The sequence below is a fragment of the Balaenoptera musculus genome, chromosome 3, assembly GCF_009873245.2.
Source record: "Balaenoptera musculus isolate JJ_BM4_2016_0621 chromosome 3, mBalMus1.pri.v3, whole genome shotgun sequence".
Classification (NCBI taxonomy): domain Eukaryota; kingdom Metazoa; phylum Chordata; class Mammalia; order Artiodactyla; family Balaenopteridae; genus Balaenoptera; species Balaenoptera musculus.
Genome location: NC_045787.1, coordinates 82452181 through 82468639, shown reverse-complemented (window position 1 = coordinate 82468639; position 16459 = coordinate 82452181). Strand labels below are relative to the sequence as shown.

Below are 16459 nucleotides of genomic sequence, written 5' to 3'. Positions count from 1 at the left end.
AGATTTTAAAATCAGCTTTGTTTTTTGTATGTTTTTCAGATCAATGTAGAACTGTGTGAATTGTTTGGTACAAAGCAAATTGTAATTTCTCATGCCTCCCAAACTATTAATCCAACTGTAAGTACACCTAGCACAATCAAAACATTTCTTTCCAAACACTGTGCTGACTACCCAAACAACTGGGATGATCACCTAGCAGCTGTTTCATTTGCCTTCAATGTTACTCACTTGGTATGTACCTTTTTATAATCTGTACTTGTGAATTATGACTATTTCTTGGCTACATAAATGTTTTATTACAAATTGTTGTTTATTTTTCTTAATAGGAACCTACTAAAAATACACCGTATTTTCAAATGTTTAATCGAAATCTTTACATGCCTGAGACTTCAGATATTCTTTGTGAAGTGGATGGTAATAATACAAGTATGTTTGCCAGAATTCTAGGTGCATTTAAAGAAGCTGATAAAATAATGGAGAATAAGACAACTTCAGCGGGCCAGGTGATTCTATCTAATAGAAAAAAACTCTATAATCTAAAAATCTATAAAGTGATTTTTTTTTTAATTTCAGCACACACTCACATACATATGATATACCCTTAAACCAAATTTTTTCTATTGAATTCTGCATGTTTTGATTAAACAGTATGTTTATTAGCTATGAAATTCTGAGAGACATTAATAGGAAAACTATGTGTTTTGGAATCAAGGTAGAGCTGAATTCAAATCCCTGGTCTTGCTTTCTAGTTGTTTAACTTGGGCATATTACTTTATCTCATATTACTTTATTTTCTTTATAAAATTGAGGTAATAATACTGACTTTGAAATATTGTTTTAAAAAATTAAGTGGGATTCTTGCCTAGCTTTCAGTAGCATCTCAATAAGTAATCTTTTTATTATAATGTTATCTGTATATACCTTCAAGAAACTCTAGCTCTTTCATCCCTTTGTTCTTTTTTTTTTGTTTTTACACTTGCAGATGGAGAACAACAGTTTTGATGAACTAAATAAAAGCAAAATCATTGTTAAAAAGAAACCAAAGCAATTAAATCCATTTCATCTAAAAGTGGGTCATGAAGTTTTAAGACAAAGGAAAAACTGGTGGAAGGATGGTCGTTTCCAATCTGAATGGGTTGGTCCTTGTGTCATAGACTATATTACAGAAAATGGATGTGCTGTTCTGAGAGACAACACTGGGACTAGACTTAAAAGACCCATCAAAATGTCCCACCTCAAGCCCTATGTAAGAGAATCCAGTGAACAAGGTAAATATCTGTCACTTCTCTACATTTTTACTTTCTTTGAATGAAGAGAGAAGTTAAAAATATAAGAAATCTCCCCCGCCCCGCACCCCTCCTTTGGTTAGTTTTTCTTTTCCCTTCTCATTTTTATAAAATTTTGTACAGTATTGGAGCCCAGGTAGTCTTTTTTTTTTTTTATTTTTTTATTTATTTATTTTCAGCTGTGTTGGGTCTTCGTTGCTGTGTGAGGGCTTTCTCTAGTTGCGGCAAGTGGGGGCCACTCTTCATCGCGGTGTGCGGGCCTCTCACTGTCGCGGCCTCTCCCGTTGCGGAGCACAGGCTCCAGACGCGCAGGCTCAGTAGTTGTGGCTCACGGGCCTAGTTGCTCCGCGGCATGTGGGATCTTCCCAGACCAGGGCTCGAACCCGTGTCCCCTGCATTGGCAGGCAGATTCTTAACCACTGCGCCACCAGGGAAGCCCCCCCAGGTAGTCTTTTTTATTAGCATGTGTCTTCTGGAACTGTCAGGTTTGTAAGAGATTTTATTTTGATTTCTAGTGTACTTTTCACACACTTTCCCACAGTTCATGTGGGAGACACTGAACGTGTTTCACAGAAGGAAGAATTATATCTTCATTATTTTCACTTTCAGAATATTTTGTCACTTTTAGCATGAAATGATAGTAACTAAGATAAGTAATGCCAAAAACAAACATACTGTCTGGAATTCTGTTGTGAGATAAATATATTAGGGGACATTTAAAAATGTGATTAATTTTTAATGTTGCATCTTAGTCACAGTCATGGTGGATGCAGGGGAGGGTGAGAGTGGGAGATACTCAGAATGCTATAAAGTGCCATTATAAGAAGAGGTAATAGCACACTGGACAAGGTAATACTTGCCTCAAAATGTGATTACGAATAGTCAAGATATCCTGATCTTCTCCAACCCTTTCTTTCATAGACTGGAGCTAAATGACATGGCTTTCAGATTAAATCCCACTTTATTGAGACTTTTATTTTGTCCTATTGTATGTGCTCCCTAGAGTTTCTTTGGGGTGGATAACTTAGAGGGAGTGAATTGGTACCTTAGCTAGTTAATTTTGTTTTTTCTATAAAGAAAGATAAAGCATCAATATTATTTGAATCTGAGTAGCAATTAAGGAAGATACAATTTAGTACATTTTTAAACAATATAAACAACTGAGTTATTTAACAGGCATAAGTAAATAATAATTACAAAAATGATGATCATAGATAACCCTCTTTCTTAGGATATGAAGCCCTTGGGGCTGCTTTGTAATAGCTCAACTCTGTTTCTGATCTGGGTCACAACTCTCATGTTAAAAGCTCTGAGTACCCTCCTTTCTGCTTATGGCAGAACCAGTTGCTCTAGTAGTAAACTTAGCTTGGACTGTTCCAATTCAGAAAGCTCACAGTACCTTCATTCTCGTTGTTAGAAGATAAGCACTTTTATTCCTTGTGCCTCTTCTTAGTTCTAAGCTGCCCTTTATGATTTCTCCCTTCTGCAAGTTAAGTAGGAACAAAAGATTATACAGGTGCATGTTGTCCTTTCTTCTTCTTTTGATTTTCCCCTTAATCTTTGGCTTTCAGGACTTGCTCCCTTCTAATGTGTTAACCTTCCTTAATTAATACAAAATCTGTGCTTAAAATGTTGCTGTATCAGGATCTGTTTCAACATTTTGCAATTTGCTCTTGCCGAAGAATTTCTTAAGGAGACCTAACATTTTGCTACTGCTGAATATTTCAGAATCCAATTGAATAGAACAATTTCTAAACAGAGGCAGTACAATTTTTGCCTCATGCTTGAATTCTCTGCAGATTATTCTTCCAGTAATACAAAGGAAATTGCAGTATTAGTACTAGTGTATACATATAAGTAACCTGAGATTGATGGGTAAAATTGTTTTTTCTTATTAATCAAAGGAAGTACTAATCTAGCTATCCTAGAGTCTGGTTCTTGTTTACTCTTTGGTCCGTTTTTGTCTGTTTCTCTTATTTGTAGAAAATTCAAAATAAATGTGATTTCTATCACATATTTTCCTGAAAATCTTCACCTCAAAAGCTGATTATAAAGAGTCTTTGAACTGAATTTAAACCAAACAAAATGTCTTTGAATAGTCATCCCATTCTTTTGACATAAATTTGAACAAGGTATAGCCAAAAGAACTATGAATTTGTCTGCATTGTTGCTCTTACCAGCATTGAGATTTCATAGCTGTCTTAAAGCTCACTGTACAAAGCAGATATCCTTCCATTGCGAACTTCTTATCCATTCTTATCTAGAACATAATGTTGAGGGAGCACATTCAGTACTAGGTTGACATTGCTATTTTAAGCAGGCCTATTTGCCTTTTTGTCTAGTTCAGTGCGAGGCACCTTTTCAAGACTGAGTATTTTAACAAGAAATTTTTTGACATACCATAGTGTCTCTTCATAATCATAATGTTTCCCTTTGAAAGGAAAAATGTTATTGACCCATTATTCTATCTGACATAGATTTTGAGTAGTGTTGTTTGTTTTGAGTGGGAATTATTGTGATCAGTTTGTGTCTGCCTCCCCTAAAGGCTTTGGTCTGAATGCCCTTCACAGTTTGTGAAATGGTTTTTACTCTTTTATAAGTTTCCTATTGCTGCCATAACAATTTACCACAAATTGAGTGGCTTAGAACAACACAAGTTTATTATCTTACAGTTCTATACTTAGAAATCCAATGTAGGTCTCATTGGGCTAAAATTGAGGCATTGGCAGGGCTGTGTTCCTTTCTGAAGGCTCAAGAAGATGGTGTTTCTGTGCATTTTCCACCTTCTAGAGGCTGTTCACATTGCTTGGCTGTGATCCTCTTCCTCTATCTTAAAAGCCAGCAGTGGGGGTAGAGTTCTTCTCACATTACATCACTCCATCCTCCTATTCTTCCTTCCCCTTCCACATTTAAGGACTCTTATCCTTGGGCCCATCCTGATAATCCAGGATAATCTCCCTGGTTCAAGGTTGGTTGGTTAGCAACCATAATTCTATCACTACCCTAATTCTCCTTTGCCATGTAAGGTAACGTAATCACAAGTTTCATGAATTAGTACATGGCTATCTTTAGGGGTCCATTATTCTGCCTACCACAATTATGGTCTACACTCGCAAAACAAAATAAAGCTTAGTCCCTGTATTAGTATCAAGCCCATGAGCTTGACTTTATTATTAATACACAGTCATCAGTTGGTATCCACAAGGGATCAGTTCCAGGAGCCCTGTGGATACCAAAATCCACTTGTGCTCATGCCCCTTACATAAAATGGCATAGTACAGTACCCCCAACCTTTATCCCCTACCCCACCCGCACATCCATGGATCCGAACCCTGGGATATGGAGAGCCAACTGTAGTTTTAGCAAAGCACCTCCCTTTGGCCTCTAATTATGTAATCTCACAATTAAAAGTCATTCAGTTCTCTGTGTTAGTATTGGTTATCTGTTATGACAATTATGTGGTATGTATCAAATTGTAGTTATTTGTTATTTTATCATGAGAAAAGATGTAGTAGTATGGCAACACATTGTAATAGTTTTAGGATATCAGGCCATGTATAGGATTAGTCAAGACACCTCACTTCACAATAAGAAAATTAATTATTCTGAAACCTTGTACTTTTCTTTCTATTTGAAAAAATAAATTAATCCAAATCACTCAGACTTTTCTGAGGCTTTGGTTTTAACTTATTTTTCTCCTTAGGGAAATTTTAATATTCTTAATCTCATTTTTTTTCTCTTTAAAACTAAATAAGAAAAAGTATGTCAAAACTGCTGATAACACCTTCCTGAAATGTCTTGAAAATACCTCTGCTTCTAAGAAACTAAAGACTTAAGTATTCAGTCCAGACAAAACTGAAATAATGCTCTCATCAAACATGTCATAATAGTAACTAAATCAATAGAATGAGAAAATTAAAATAATTAAATTCTATCGTGTAATGTGACCGAGTAGGAAAGTCCTTTAATATGGTTTTGTTTATCTCTCTGTCTTTTTATCTTGGATGCAAAAACTTATCTTGTTCTTTTCTATATCCCTAACTCAGGATTGTTCTAGATCAGTACTGTCCAATGAATATATAATGCAAAAACTATGTAATATATAATTTAAAATTTTCTAGTAGCCATGTTTAAAAAGTAGGTGAAAAAAATTTTAATAATATATTTTATAGTTACCCAATATATCTAAGATAGCATTATTTCAACATGTATGTAAGGCCTCAAAAATCTCCTTCTGGTAAGTCTTTGGTAATCTTTTTTTGAAGTTAAAGAGCATTTCTGTTGGGTGCACTAGATTTAGAACATAGTAGGAATTGAAACATATTTGACCTTTATGAATGAATGAGAATTTTGTTTTTTCCTACACAAAGAAGGCTTGAAATCTCCAGAGTAGTTTTCCATTGCATATAGAGTGATTTGTGTAGAATTTGCTGAGTATAATCTTTATTCTCTACAGTTTTATCACACTAAGTTACTTTAAAGTTTATTTAAAAGAAAGTGTGTGTGTGTGTGTGTGTGTATGTATATATATTCAGATATATGTTGGTTACTTTCATATAGAAGCTGTCCTCTTACAAACAGGTGAGGTTGGTAAAGTCCATTTGTTTCTAAGTCTACTGTAATTAGGCGGTGCTTATGCTCAAGGTCTTTGAATGCATTTGCAGGAAATCAAAGTGATAACTTCTAAGAGCTTTACATCTATCCATAGTCTCCCTGTTGATACATGTTTACTGGACATATTTTACTACAATAGACCTGCTTTCTGTATGGAAAAAAATTTTTGAGACAGAAAACTTCCTTCATCAAAGATCTCTGCAAAGATCCAATTTGGAAATACTTTAAATGCTATATTGTAGCTGCTGTCACTAATATATTGCAGCAGTGTACCCTGAACCTATGAAATTCTTCATGGCTTATTAGAAAAATTTCATCAGCAACATTTTTACCATACCTAACCTTTTTAAGTTCTCTTTTAAATTACAACCTATCTTTCTCTAGTATTAACAAGCTAATAGCAGACTTTGATGTTGAAACTCTAGCACACAGTCTAAAAGTGTTTCAATTTCACTGATCATTTTTTCTTCTTTCCTGCTACTCTTGGGCATAGCACTTCTCATGGGTTGCATGATTTTTTTATCTCTCAGAATTGTTCTCTTGTTCAGCAATTCATCCCCTACTAACATACAAAAATCATTTTCTTATCACCTTCAATTACCCATACTTTTATTTCCATCATAAGTATGTGTATCTTCTTAACAGCATTTTCAATCTAATTACTACTTTTGCATTAATAAGAATTGGTGGGGTTAAACTTAGAAAGCCTCTCAAAACTAAAATACCAAGTACACTTTGCCTAATGAAGAAGTAAATGGGCAAAACTAAATGTCCATACAAGCCCAAGTCTACTTATGCCATCTGTTGGGAGAGAACATAGCTTTGTTTGATCTTTTTTTTTTTTAATATATTTTTTTAAAGTTTATTTATTTATTTATTTATTTATTTATTTTGGCTGCATTGGGTCTTCGTTGCTGTGTGGGGGCTTTCTTTTCGTTGCGGCGAGCGGGGGCTACTCTTTGTTGCAGTGCGCGGGCTTCTCATTGTGGTGGCTTCTCTTGTTGTGGAGCACGGGCTCTAGGTGCGCGTAGTTGTGGCCCACAGGCTCTAGAGTGCAGGCTCAGTAGTTACGGCACACGGGCTTAGTTGCTCCGCAGCATGTGGGATCTTCCCGGACCAGGGCTCGAACCCATGTCCCCTGCATTGGCAGGCAGATTCTTAACCACTGCACCACCAGGGAAGTCCTGTTTGATCTTTTGATGTTTGTAAATTTAAAGTTCATAAATGTGTAACTTATAGGGTTGGAATAGATTCAGTTAGCTTTTCACATATTAGTATGAGGATGGGTAGGGTGGAATCATGTTCTGGGATATATTAGCAAATTTATCTGCTCTGAGAAACTTTCATTGATCTCTAATCTAAATGGGTAATTAATGTTCCTTTTGCTATTTCTTGAACTTAAAATTTGAGGATTCTTTAAGGTATTAAAATCTTTAAGAGAATCTGTTAAAGTTTTGGGAGAAAATCCAGAAAGAGAAGGCAGGGGTCCAGGAAGTTAATCAGCTGCGGTGGAATAGTTCCTTGTTGTAATGAATTAAAATATTATGTAGGGAGAAATTCTTTTATATAATTAACCTTTATTTATAAAGATGCTGCTGCTTTGCCATGTGTTTTTCATTTTAAGCATTTTTTTCCTGATAGTGATGATAAATTTGCTCAAAATAGAATGACAAGATTGCTTGTCACATTTTAGTATGGATTTAGCTACACCTTAAAAGGTCATGAGCATTTTAATATTAAATTAGACTTGGGGCTTCCCTGGTGGCGCAGTGGTTGAGAATCTGCCTGCCAATGCAGGGGACGCAGGTTCGAGTCCTGGTCTGGGAGGATCCCACGTGCCGCGGAGCAACTGGGCCCGTGAGCCACAATTACTGAGCCTGCGCGTCTGGAGCCTGTGCTCCGCAACAAGAGAGGCCGCGATAGTGAGAGGCCCGCGCATCGCGATGAAGAGTGGCCCCCACTTGCCGCAACTGGAGAAAGCCCTCGCACGGAAACGAAGACCCAACACAGCCAAAAATAAATAATAAATAAATTTTTAAAAAAAATTAGACTTAAGTAAGCTAAGCTTTTTAGTCTAATTCGTTGTAGCCTGCCTACTTTCACATTCCTATTATATAAGCCTGATGCTAGGAACTTAATCTTCATTTTAGTTTATCATTTCATATTGTGACAATTTAATATTATTGCCCTAATATGGATTCTATAAAGACCGGGGAATTACCTAAAGTTGTAAATGTAAGGACTTAACAATTCCATTTGTTAAAACATCTTTCATGACCCCGTTAATTCACCCAGAAATGCTTTGCAGAAGTATATTAAGAATATCATCAACATCAAAAATATAGTTTTATAACTTTTGTTTTTAATCTATACCATGATTCTCACCCCCTCACCCACACCTACCACCCCCTCCACCCACACCTACCAAACATAGGTCAAGAGAATACTCTGTAATGGCCAAATGGGAAAAGAATCCAAAAAAGAGTGGATATATGTGTATGTATAACAGATTCACTTTGCTGTACACCTGAAACTAACACAACATTGTAAATCAACTATACCCCAATAAAAATTTTTTTTAATCCTGTAAAAAAAATCCCTTTATATTATTCCTTTTTTTTTTAATTGGAAAAAAAAAAGTTTGGCTCTTTTAAAACCCTTGATCTTTCCTGAATTCTGTATGTATGAACTGTCAAATTCATATATCATTTTATTCATTCTTTGACATATTTATTTAGGAGATACGAGAACCCACCAGAAATTAATCTTGATAGTTAATTTGTATTACTTGGGATTTTGTTCCTCATTTAACAGTATTTAATTTTAAAGTGATTTAATTATAATTCTAAAAGGCAAAAACTTATGTTTCTTCTTTCAGACAGTCTTTATCTCTTACAAGGTTCAGTAGTGGCAGATCATGACTACATTGGAATGCCTGAAATTTCAGTTGGAGCATACCAAGCAAATATTCTGGTAGAAGATGCAACTATTGGAGTAGTCGACAGTGAATTACTGACATCAAGCAAGGATCGTGAACTGTTAGAATATAGAAATGCCAAAATTTCTCCCTTGATAGATGATCATAGTACTCTTGAAAAGCAGACTTTTAGTCTCTTGGACTCTTCAAACCAAGTCCTTGAGTACTTAAGTTAGTGAACACCAAAATTCATTTAAAGTGCTTGTTTAGAAAGTATATCTCCTTGAATCTTGTTATCTTTTCCATTCAAAAAGGTTACTTAGAAAAAGTATCTTGACAAACTCTTAATGACTAAATCCTGAAGATTTATTTTATAACTATTTATTTATCTAAAGTTGTGCCTCATTTGAATGTCAGTGCATATATATATAAAAAGGCAAAGGAAGTATATTACATAGATGATGTCATTTTTTCTTCTAAAAAGAGAACAGGCAAAGCATGCTTGCTTCTTAGGAAGTAAACTAAATTCTAGCTCAAAACTCTCAAAACTTTGTTTGATATTGGTACCATGTTTTCAGTTTTAATTTTTTTTTTAATATTCCCTTTTAAAAAATAAGTTTGAACTACCTAGAATTGTGTTAATAAATATTTATTAAATGTGATAAATGAAACCTCTTTCTGTGTCATTGGAACTTCTAAAAACAATATTGTAGGAAAAAATTTAGAGTTGTTTAATGGGCTCCTACAGTGTATTAGTAAGTTCACCTTGTTAGACAGGCTCAGGATTAGGATCTGAAACTATATATTGATTTGAAAACATTTGTGCATTTCCATAGTATAAAAGTCAGAAGCATCCATTAATAAGATTTTTTCTGCAGTCTTAAAGAAGTAAATAATAATTATAAAATAACATATCAAAGATTTTAAACTATAATTTCTATGATAGTTATAACTTTGCTCAACAAATATTTGTTATAAAGCACTTTGAAGAATACTGTGGGAAAAACAAATGCTGTGTGTGCCTGTCCCCAAGAGAGACGTACAGTCCAGTAGGGAATATAGATCATATAAGCCATGTACAACAGTAGTTACAAGTTATGTGCTAAGTTCCATAAGAAAAGTGCAAATAATATATTTAGGGAGGAAGAAAAGGAAGAGTTTATTTCTGGATAGGAAACTTAGGCTATTAATGGAAGAAGGATCTTTTGAGCTTGACCCTGAAGAATGAATAGGATTTGGTGAGAGGGTCCAAAAAATTAGAGGAAAAGAAATGCACAGAGACAGAAAGTATTGTAATGATTTACAGAAAGGCAGGGCTTTTTGTTGTCTACATTGCCTCAGGTATAAGGTGAAATGGTAAGGTATGGGGAGATAAAGCTGAAGGGGAAGTAGGAAACCTTGTGGAGGGCTTTGAATACTGTTAGGGGTTGAATTGTGTCCCCCTCCCTCCAAATTCATATGTTGAAATTCTAAACCCTAGTACCTTAGAATGTGACCTTATTTGGAAACAAGGTTATCGCAGATATTGATTAGTTAAGATGAGGTCATATTGACGTAGAGTGGGGCCTAATCCAGTATGACTGATATCCTTACAAGAGGGTGAAATTTGGTCATAGAGTCAGGGACAATGCCATGTGAAGATGAAGGCAGAGATTGGGGTAATTCATCCACAAGCCAAGGAATGCCAGAGATTACCAGAAAACCACCAGAAACTAAAGGAGAGGCTTGGAATAGACTCTTCCTCAGAGCCCAGAGAAGGAAGCAACCCTGTCAACACCTTCATTTCAGCTTTGTAGCCGCCAGAACTGTGAGACAGTATCTTTTGTTTAAGCCACCAGGTTTGTGGCACTTTGTTACAGCAGCCCTGGCAAAGTAATATAAATACCTAGTTAAATTATTTTTTATTTCCTGAGAGCCATTGAAGGTCTTTGTATAGGGAAGTGTCATCAGGACTATGCTTTAGGAAGTTTAATCTGGCAACTAGTAAAGAACTGATTAGAGGAGGAGAGAAGCAAAGCATGGAGGATTAGTTGTTATGACTTTGAAGTGATGATGAATAATAGGAACCTGAACTATTCTAGTAGCATTAGTAATGAATGGAGCATATCTCAAGATCTACAGAATATCTAATATTTTTTGCATCAACCATACTGAACAGTGGTATTGAAAATGGAAACCTGAGGTGAGGTATTACAGTTACTCATTTAAGAAAGGTTAAATTATGTTTAATATAGGCCAAAGGAAAAGTGATTGGAGGAAAGAAATCAAGGACTCCATGTTATGCCACAGACCAAATGAATTCCAAGTAGAATTCCAGACAGAAACCTTAAGAAAACAGAAGCTAAACCAAGATGGTGGAGTAGAAGGACGTGCTCTCACTCCCTCTTGTGAGAACACCAGAATCACAACTAGCTGCTGGACAATCATCAACAGGAAGACACTGGAACTCACCAAAAAAGATACCCCACATCCAAAGACAAAGGAGAAGCCACAATGAGATGGTAGGAGGAGCACAATCACAGCAAAATCAAATCCCATAACTGCTGGGTGGGTGACTCACAGACTGGAGAACACTTATACCACAGACGTCCACCCACTGGAGTGAAGGTTCTGAGCCCTACGTCAGGCTTCCCAACCTGGGGGTCCAGCAACAGGAAGAGGAATTCCCAGAGAAACAGACTTTGAAGGCTAGTGGGATTTGATTACACAACTTCAACAGGACTGGGGGAAACAGACTCCACTCTTGGGGGGCACACACAAAGTAGTGTGTGCATCAGGACCCAGGGAGAAGGAGCAGTGACCCCAGGGGAGACTGAACCAGACCTACCTGCTAGTGTTGGAGGGTCTCCTGCAGAGGGGGGCGGTGGCTGTGGCTCACCGTGGGGACAAGGACACTGGCAGCAGAAGTTCTGGTAAGTACTCCTTGGCGTGAGCCCTCCCAGAGTCTGCCATTAGCCCCACCAAAGAGCCCAGGCAGGCTCCAGTGTTGGGTTGCCTCAGGCCAAATAACCAACAGGGAGGGAACCCAGCCCCACCCATCAGCAGTCAAGCGGATTAAAGTTTACTGAGCTCTGCCCACCAGAGCAAGGCCCAGCTCTACCCACCACCAGTCCCTCCCATCAAGAAACCTGCACAAGCCTCTCAGCCTCATCCACCAGAGGACAGACAGCAGAAGCAAAAAGAACTACAGTCCTGAAGCCTCTGGAACAAAAATCACATTCACAGAAAGACAAGATGAAAAGGCAGAGGGCTATGTACCAGATGAAGGAACAAAATAAAACCCCAGAAAAACAACTAAATGAAGTGGAGATAGGCAACCCTCCAGAAAAAGAATTCAGAATAATAATAGTGAAAATGATCCAGGACCTCGGAAAAACAATGGAGGCAAAGATCGAGAAGATGCAAGAAATGTTTAACAAAGACCTAGAAGAATTAAAGAACAAAAAAACAGAGATGTACAATACAATAACTGAAATGAAAACTACACTAGAAGGAATCAATAGAATAACTGAGGCAGAAGAACGGATAAGTGACCTGGAAGAGAGAATGGTGGAATTCACTGCTGCGGAACAGACTAAAGAAAAAAGAATGAAAAGAAATGAAGACAGCCTAAGAGACCTCTGGGACAACATTAAATGCAACAATATTCGCATTATAGGGGTCCCAGAAGGAGAAAAAAGAGAGAAAGGACCCAAGAAAATATTTGAAGAGATTATAGTCAAGGAAAGGAAAGGAAATAGCCACCCAAGTCCAGGAAGCACAGCAAGTCCCATACAGGATAAACCCAAGAAGAAACACGCCAAGACACAGTAATCAAATTGGCAAAAATTAAAGACAAAGAAAAATTATTGAAATCAGCAAGACAAAAACAACAAATAACATACAAGGGAACTCCCATAAGGTTAACAGCTGATGTCTCAGCAGAAACTCTACAAACCAGAAGGGAGTGGCATGATATACTTAAAGTAATGAAAGGGAAGAACCTACAACCAAGATTACTCTACCCAGCAAGGATCTCATTCAGATTCGATGGAGAAATCAAAAGCTTTACAGACAAGCAAAAGCTAAGAGAATTCAGCACCACCAAACCAGCTCTACAACAAATGCTAAAGGAATGTCTCTAAGTGGGAAACACAAGAGAAGAAAAGGACCTACAAAAACAAACCCAAAACAATTAAGAAAATGGTCATAGGAACATACATATCGATAATTACCTTAAATGTGAATGGATTAAATGCTCCAACCAAAAGACACAGGCTTGCTGATTGGATACAAAAACAAGACCCATTTATATGCTGTCTACAAGACACCCACTTCAGACCTAGGGACACATACAGACTGAAAGTGAGGGGATGGAAAAAGATATACCATGCAACTGGAAATCAAAAGAAAGCTGGAGTAGCAATACTCATATCAGATAAAATAGACTTTAAGATAAAGAATGTTACAAGAGACAAGGAAGGACACTACGTAATGATCAAGGGATCATTCCAAGAAGAAGATATAACAATTATAAATATATGTGCACCCAACATAGGCACACCTCAATACATAAGGCAACTGCTAACAGCTGTAAAAGAGGAAATGAACAGTAACACAATAATAGTGGGGGACTTTAACACCTCACTTACACCAATGGACAGATCATCCAAAATGAAAATAAATAAGGAAACAAAAGCTTTAAATGACACAATAGACCAGATAGATTTAATTGATATTTAAAGGACATTCCATCCAAAAACAGCAGATTACACTTTCTTCTCAAGTGCGCACAGAACATTCTCCAGGATAGATCACATCTTGGGTCACAAATCAAGCCTCAGTAAATTTAAGAAAATTGAAATTATACCAAGCATCTTTTCTGACCAAAATGCTATGAGATTAGAAATGAATTACAGGGAAAAAAACATAAAAAAACACAAACACATGGAGGCTAAACACTATGTTACTAAATAACCAAGAGATCACTGAAGAAATCAAAGAGGAAATCAAAAAGTACCTAGAGACAAATGACAATGAAAACACGACAATCCAAAACCTATGGGATGCAGCAAAAGCAGTTCTAAGAGGGATGTTTATAGCTATACAAGCCTACCTCAAGAAACAAGAAAAATCTCAAATAAACAATCTAACCTTACACCTAAAGGAACTAGAGAAAGAAGAACAAACAAAACCCAAAGTTAGCAGAAGGAAAGAACTCATAAAGATCAGAGCAGAAATAAATGAAATAGAAACAAAGAAAACAATAGCAAAGATCAATAAAACTAAAAGCTGGTTCTTTGAGAAGATAAACAAAATTGATAAACCTTTAGCCAGACTCATCAAGAAAAAGAGGGAGAGGAATCAAATCAATAAAATTAGAAATGAAAGAGGCAAAGTTACGACACCACAGAAATACAAAGCATCCTAAGAGACTACTACAAGCAACTCTATGCCAAAAAAATGGACAACCTGGAAGAAATGGACAAATTCTTAGAAAGGTATAACCTTCCAAGACTGAACCAGGAAGAAACAGAAAACATGAACAGACCAATCACAAGTAATGAAATTGAAACTGTGATTAAAAATCTTCCAACAAACAGAAGTCCAGGACCAGATGGCTTCACAGGTGAACACTATCAAACATTTAGAGAAGAGCTAACACCCATCCTTCTCAAACTCTTCCAAAATAAAGCAGAGGAAGGAACACTCCCAAACTCATTCTGTGAGGCCACCATCACCCTGATACCAAAACCAGACAAAGATACTACAAAAAAAGAAAATCACAGACCAATATCACTGATGAATATAGATGCAAAAATCCTCAACAAACTACTAGCAAACAGAATCCAACAACACATTAAAAGTATCATACACCACAATCAAGTGGGATTTATCCCAGGGATGCAAGGATTCTTCAATATATGCAAATCAATCAATGTGATACACCATATTAACAAATTGAAGAATAAAAACCATATAATCATCTCAATAGATGCGGAAAAAAGCTTTCGACAAAATTCAACACCCATTTATGACAAAAACTCTCCACAAAGTGGGCATAGAGGGAACCTACCTCAACATAATAAAGGCCATATATGACAAACCCACAGCAAACATCATTCTCAACGGTGAAAAACTGAAAGCATTTCCTCTAAGATCAGGAACGAGACAAGGATGTCCACTCTCACCACTATTATTCAACATAGTTCTGGAAGTCCTAGCCACAGCAATCAGGGAAGAAAAAGAAATAAAAGGAATACAAATTGGAAAAGAAGAAGTAAAACTGTCACTGTTTGCAGATGACATGATACTATACATAGAGAATCCTAAAGATGCCACCAGAAAACTGCTAGAGCTAATTAATGAATATGGTAAAGTTGCAGGATACAAAATTAATGCACAGAAATCTCGTGCATTCCTATACACTAATGATGAAAAATCTGAAAGAGAAATTAAGGAAACACTCCCATTTACCATTGCAACAAAAAGAATAAAATACTTAGGAATAAACCTACCTAGGGAGACAAAAGAACGATATGCAGAAAACTATAAGACACTGATGAAAGAAATGAAAGATGATACCAACAGATGGAGAGATATACCATGTTCTTGGATTGGAAGAATCAACATTGTGAAAATGACTATACTACCCACAGCAATCTACAGATTCAATGCAATCCCTATCAAATTACCAATGGCATTTTTTACAGAGCTAGAACAAATCATCTTAAAATTTGTAAGGAGACACAAAAGACCCCGAATAGCCAAAGCAGTCTTGAGGGAAAAAAACCCAGGTGGAGGAATCAGACTCCCTGACTTCAGACTATACTACAAAGCTACAGTAATCAAGACAATATGGTACTGGTACAAAAACAGAAACATAGATCAATGGAACAAGATAGAAAGCCCAGAGATAAACCCACGCACCTATGGTCAACTAATCTATGACAAAGGAGGCAAAGATATACAATGGAGAAAAGACAGTCTCTTCAATAAGTGGTGCTGGGAAAATTGGACAGCTACATGTAAAAGAATGAAATTAGAACACTCCCTAACACCATACACAAAAATAAACTCAAAATGGATTAGAGACCGAAATGTAAGACTGGACACTATAAAACTCTTAGAGGAAAACATAGGAAGAACACTCTTTGACATAAATCACAGCAAGATCTTTTTTGATCCACCTCCTAGAGTAATGGAAATAAAAACAAAAATAAACAAATGGGACCTAATGAAACTTCAAAGCTTTTGCACAGCAAAGGAAACCATAAACAAGACGAAAAGACAACCCTCAGAATGGGAGAAAATATTTGCAAATGAATCAACGGACAAAGGATTAATCTCCAAAATATATAAACAGCTCATGCAGCTCGATATTAAAAAAACAAACAACCCAATCCAAAAATGGGCAGAAGACCTAAATAGACATTTCTCCAAAGAACACATACAGATGTCCAAGAAGCACATGAAAAGCTGCTCAACATCACTAATTATTAGAGAAATGCAAATCAAAACTACAATGAGGTATCACCTCCCACCAGTTAGAATGGGCTTCATCAGAAAATCTACAAACAACAAATGCTGGAGAGGTTGTGGAGAAAAGGGAACCCTCTTGCACTGTTGGTGGGAATATAAATTGATACAGCCACTATGGAGA

General features: G+C 36.5%; 1 protein-coding gene across 3 annotated transcripts in view; it reads left to right on the top strand.

Moving 5' to 3' along the window:
* Positions 1-9478, top strand: part of GIN1 (gypsy retrotransposon integrase 1) — a 29230-nt gene extending 19752 nt beyond the window's left edge. For 2 of the 3 annotated variants that reach the window (XM_036846264.1, XM_036846263.1), the window contains 4 exons: positions 40-231; positions 327-503; positions 983-1268; positions 8779-9478. In XM_036846264.1, coding sequence (XP_036702159.1) covers positions 40-231; positions 327-503; positions 983-1268; positions 8779-9053 — 930 coding nt within the window. In that variant the 3' untranslated portion in view covers positions 9054-9478. The remainder of the gene's footprint in view (positions 1-39; positions 232-326; positions 504-982; positions 1269-8778) is intronic. The other variant, XM_036846265.1, reaches the window with a different exon arrangement.
* Positions 9479-16459: the final 6981 nt, after the last annotated feature.